General features: G+C 50.7%; 1 protein-coding gene across 1 annotated transcript; it reads right to left on the bottom strand.

The window, feature by feature from the left end:
• Positions 1-3,189: 3,189 nt before the first annotated feature.
• Positions 3,190-5,700, bottom strand: LOC138642382 (uncharacterized; the record flags this gene model as incomplete). The annotated part of the gene is made up of 2 exons (XM_069730505.1): positions 3,190-4,341; positions 4,978-5,700. Coding segments are annotated over 2 exons (1,398 nt in total), but the record flags the coding sequence as incomplete, so codon positions are not given.
• Positions 5,701-6,022: the final 322 nt, after the last annotated feature.

Below are 6,022 nucleotides of genomic sequence, written 5' to 3'. Positions count from 1 at the left end.
TGGGACTGGTTCATACACCACAGTGACTGTGTCATACACTAATGGGACCGGCTCATACACCACAGTGACTGTGTCACACACTAATGGGACTGGTTCATACACCACAGTGACTGTGTCATACACTAATGGGACCGGCTCATACACCACGGTGACTGTGTCATACACTAATGGGACCGGCTCATACACCACTGTGACTGTGTCACACACTAATGGGACTGGTTCATACACCACAGTGACTGTGTCATACACTAATGGGACCGGCTCATACACCACAGTGACTGTGTCACACACTAATGGGACTGGTTCATACACCACAGTGACTGTGTCATACACTAATGGGACCGACTCATACACCACTGTGACTGTGTCATACACTAATAGACTGGTTCATACACCACTGTGACTGTGTCACACACTAATAGGACCGGCTCATACACCACTGTGACTGTGTCATACACTATTGGGACTGGCTCATACACCACAGTGACTGTGTCACACACTAATAGGACCGGCTCATACACCACAGTGACTGTGTCATACACTAATTGGACCGGCTCATACACCACTGTGACTGTGTCATACACTAATGGGACCGACTCATACACCACTGTGACTGTGTCATACACTAATGGGACTGGTTCATACACCACTGTGACTGTGTCACACACTAATAGGACCGGCTCATACACCACTGTGACTGTGTCATACACTAATGGGACCGACTCATACACCACTGTGACTGTGTCACACACTAATGGGACTGGCTCATACACCACAGTGACTGTGTCACACACTAATGGGACTGGTTCATACACCACTGTGACTGTGTCATACACTAATGGGACTGGCTCATACACCACTGTGACTGTGTCATACACTAATGGGACCGACTCATACACCACTGTGACTGTGTCATACACTAATGGGATCGGCTCATACACCACTGTGACTGTCACAAACTAATGGGACTGGCTCATACACCACAGTGACTGTGTCATACACTAATGGGACCGGCTCATACACCACAGTGACTGTGTCACACACTAATGGGACCGGCTCATACACCACAGTGACTGTGTCATACACTAATGGGACCGACTCATACACCACAGTGACTGTGTCACACACTAATAGGACTGGCTCATACACCACAGTGACTGTGTCATACACTAATGGGACCGGCTCATACACCACAGTGACTGTGTCACACACTAATGGGACCGGTTCATACACCACTGTGACTGTGTCATACACTAATGGGACTGGCTCATACACCACTGTGACTGTGTCACACACTAATGGGACCGGCTCATACACCACTGTGACTGTGTCATACACTAATGGGACCGACTTATACACCACAGTGACTGTGTCACACACTAATAGGACCGGCTCATACACCACAGTGACTGTGTCATACACCAATGGAACCGGCTCATACACCACAGTGACTGTGTCACACACTAATGGGACTGGTTCATACACCACTGTGACTGTGTCATACACTAATGGGACTGGCTCATACACCACAGTGACTGTGTCATACACTAATGGGACCGGCTCATACACCACAGTGACTGTGTCACACACTAATGGGACTGGTTCATACACCACAGTGACTGTGTCACACACTAATGGGACTGGTTCATACACCACTGACACCACTGTGACTGTGTCATACACTAATGGGACTGGCTCATACACCACTGTGACTGTGTCACACACTAATGGGACTGGTTCATACACCACTGTGACTGTGTCATACACTAATGGGACTGGTTCATACACCACTGTGACTGTGTCATACACTAATGGGACTGGTTCATACACCACTGTGACTGTGTCACACACTAATGGGACTGGTTCATACACCACTGTGACTGTGTCATACACTAATGGGACCGACTCATACACCACTGTGACTGTGTCACACACTAATGGGACTGGTTCATACACCACTGTGACTGTGTCATACACTAATGGAACCGACTCATACACCACTATGACTGCGTCATACACTAAAGGGACTGGCTCATACACCACAGTGACTGTGTTACACACTAATGGGACTGGTTCATACACCACTGTGACTGTGTCATACACTAATGGGTCCGACTCATACACCACTGTGACTGTGTCACACACTAATGGGACTGGTTCATACACCACTGTGACTGTGTCATACACTAATGGGACTGGTTCTGTCACGATTCCCCCTGACCGCTGTCACCACTGGGTCAGGATTCACACCGTGACCGTCACCCCTACGTCACGGATTGAGGTGACTTTAGGCCAACAGACGGCTATCACATGTGCAGGGGGCTTATCTTAGTTATCCCTCCACTGCTAACAATGTGATGAAAAAAAAAAAAAAACCACACACAAGGCTATTGACCTCTTAGTTTACAGCAGGGGCTTATTCTAGGTATCCCACTGCTTTCAATATATCACAAACTGTAGGGATTTATGTATATCCCGCTTACAGTTCCACTTAACACTTGCAGCTCTCTGGCGCCCCCCTTACTCTCAGGTCAGATTAGGTACTGCACCCTGGGTAATTAGTCGCCAGAAAGGCTGCCTGCTATGTACTGGCTATTGGGCACGCTGCAGCGACGCGATAACTACTCCCACTCAGGCAGGAACAATAATTATCAAACCCGCAGTTGCTTCAGCATAATCCAACCGTCAGCACACTTTCGCTGCCACCAGCTTCGATTAAACGGGTCCGAAGCTAACCCAACACAACAGTAACAGTAGCGTATTTCCCTTCAAGAGACTTAGGGTACGGTTTAGAGCAGGAGAACGAACTAATATATAATAGTATATCCCATTAAAAATAATTAGGCAATGCTTTATCAAAAATAGTTTATAAAGAGGTTATAAATGAGACAATTGCAAATATGTACATGGGTAATTATAACATAAAGGGAATAAATGAGAAAAGCAACACTTACATGTTTAAAGCATGACAAGCAACCAGGCTAGTGGAGTTTTTCCATACGTCCCAGCTCATTGGGACGTGAGCAGGGCTCTTCCAGGACAGGACAAGAAATCCAGCAGCAAGTGACTCCTCAGAGCCTGCCAGACACTTAAAACATTAAGGCTGTGACATCACAGAAAGGCTGGCTTATCCAGACCCTCCTCTCTCTACATTCTGCCTAAACTTTAAACTATTCTCTCTGATTTCTATAACTTCACTACAAAACATGTCAGCGTCCTAAAAAGCTCATCATTCATCTCAGATTAACGTGAGCATTCTAATGAGATCAAATATGTCCTATCTGGGATACATATTTACAGAGAAAACCCTACTTCTTTACCAGATGGAGTTAGAAACCCGAGTGTCATGAGATGTGTAGCTACACCGAGTGAGACTACGAATATATATTTTCGTATTTCTAGCTTAAATCGTTTGCCTAATATCTAACAAAAACTAAACAAAGAATCTTTCATGAATTTTTTGGAGCCATTTTCCTGTTCTAGCTGGAGCGAGATTCTACCCTGGCCGTAAATTCCTCTCGGCCATAAAACTTCCCCCAGTGCAGGGGCAAAGCAGCTCTTGGCTGAATGAAAGGGAAGGGGGGCTTGTTAGCCCACAGCCTTGAGCAAGAGAACTACTTATGATATTTCATACCATATCGTGACACCTCCCCCTTTTGGTGTGCGCTAGGGAGGCAGGACCTGATGGTTCTCCTCCATGCGCACCTCAGCAGGTTCACCCTGGTGGGCCAACCCATCACCATTGCCATGCTCTGGCTCCATGGTGCCTTCGCCTACCCGGTGTCCTAGGTAGTGAACCTCCCTCTTGCCCATCTGACACTTCCCCGGCTTGATAGTCAGTCCTGCTTGGTGAATCCGCCTGAGCACCTCCTCGAGATGCTGCAGGTGTTCCTTCCAGGAGGAACTGAAGATGGCAATGTCATCCAAGTACGCCACGGCGTACGTCTCCAGTCCCTGAAGCAGGCGGTTGACCATCCGCTGGAAAGTGGCAGGGGCATTCTTCATGCCGAAGGGCATGACCGTGGACTCGTACAGTCCAAAGGGTGTGATAAAGGCGGACTTCTCCTGCGCCTCGGGGCTCAGGGGAATCTGCCAGTATCCTCTACTCAAATCCATTATTGTTAGGTAATCTGCGCCAGCTAACTTCTCAAGCAGCTCCTCGATGCGCGGCATTGGGTGCGCATCCGAGGCTGTGATGGCGTTGAGCCCCCTGTAGTCCACGCAGAACCGGGTGGTCCGGTCCTTCTTTGGCACGAGAACTACAGGTGATGCCCACGCGCTCTTTGACCGTCGAATCACCCCCAGCTGTAACATCTCATCGATCTCTTGGCGCATAATCTGCTGCACCTGGTCAGAGATTCGATAGGGTGTTCGCCGTAGTGGGGCGTGATTCCCGGTGTCCACCTCGTGGATGGCTAACTCAGTCCTCCCAGGTCGGTTGGAGAACACGACCCGGAAAGGTTCCAGTGTGGTTTGCAACTGCACCCGCTGGGGTTCAGTTAACGAGGCGCTTACCTCCACATCCTCGATGGACCCATTGGCCTTGGCTTGGGCCAGCATGTCCAGGAGGGTGTCTTCCTCACCGTCTTCGGGCAAGCTGCAGACCGGGAGGACGAAAGGTTCACGTTCGTGATGAGCCTTCATCATGTTGACGTGAAAGGCCTTTCGCCTACCCCGAGCGAGGCCAAGCGTGACCACGTACGTGACCGGGTTGAGCTGTTGGTGGACGACGTACGGGCCCTCCCAGGCTGCCTGAAGCTTATCCGTTGGTACAGGGACCAGCACCCACACCTTTTGACCCACGTGGTAGGTCCGCTCCCGGGCGTTCTGGTCGTACCAGTGCTTCTGATCAGCCTGAGCCTGCGTCATGTTGTCATGCACCAACTGCGTCAGGGTCTGCATCTTGTCACGGAAGCGCATGACATACTCCACTATGGACACTTCAGAAGGGTTCGGCTCCTCTTCCCAGGATTCTCTTACCAACCCAAGGGGTCCCCGGACTCGCCTGCCGTACAGGAGCTCGAAGGGGGAGAACCCCGTCGAGGCCTGCGGAACCTCTCGGTAAGCGAACAGCAGGTGTGGGAGGTACCGCTCCCAGTCGCGCCCTTGAGTCTCAACCAGCATGCGTAGCATCTGTTTGAGGGTACCATTGAAGCGTTCACACAAGCCATTGGTCTGTGGGTGATACGCACTCGATACCAGGTGCTTCACCTGCATTCTCTTACAGAGAGCCTCCATTAGGCGAGACATAAATTGGGTCCCTTGATCAGTAAGCATTTCCCTGGGAAACCCTACACGTGAAAAGATGGCCAACAGGGCATCCGCCACCTTATCTGCCCTAGTTGACGACAGAGCTACTGCCTCTGGGTACCGGGTAGCGTAGTCTACCACAGTAAGGATATATTGCTTTCCAGAGCTGCTGGGGACGGCCAGCGGGCCCACAATGTCCACCGCGATCCTCTGGAAAGGCTCCTCTATCACTGGCAAAGGGATCAGGGGAGCCTTAATAGCAGGCCCCGCTTTCCCCACCCTTTGACAGGTGACACAGGAGCGGCAGTAGTTTGACACATCTGTCCCCATCTTAGGCCAATAGAAGTGTTGAGACAGCCGGGCCTTAGTTTTGCTGATCCCCAAGTGTCCAGCTAGCGGGATCTCATGGGCAATCCGCAACAACTCACCCCGGAATTGCTGGGGGACGACCAACTGTCTTTCCCTCAACCACTCCTTTTGTGATTCTCCGGGTACTGTCTCCCGGTATAACCTTCCTCGTTCCCAGAACACCCTCTCCTTATCAGTCTCGGAGGTGGGCGTCTCGGCGAGTTGTCTCAAACTCTCTAAGCTCGCATCTGTGTGCAGAGCGGCCTGAAACTCCTGGCTAGGGGAAGCCAGAAGCGACGTCAGGGTCCCTTCCCCACGGGAACCCTCTTGGACCTGCTCTGGGTCCACCTCTGGTTCAGTCACCGTGATGACTGAGGAGGGTCCGGAAGGCTGACAGTTATCTGCGTTCCGGGCACTCTGACTG

Source organism: Ranitomeya imitator, chromosome 6 (assembly GCF_032444005.1).
Source record: "Ranitomeya imitator isolate aRanImi1 chromosome 6, aRanImi1.pri, whole genome shotgun sequence".
NCBI classification, from domain to species: Eukaryota; Metazoa; Chordata; class Amphibia; order Anura; family Dendrobatidae; genus Ranitomeya; species Ranitomeya imitator.
This window is presented reverse-complemented; position numbering and strand designations above follow the sequence as displayed.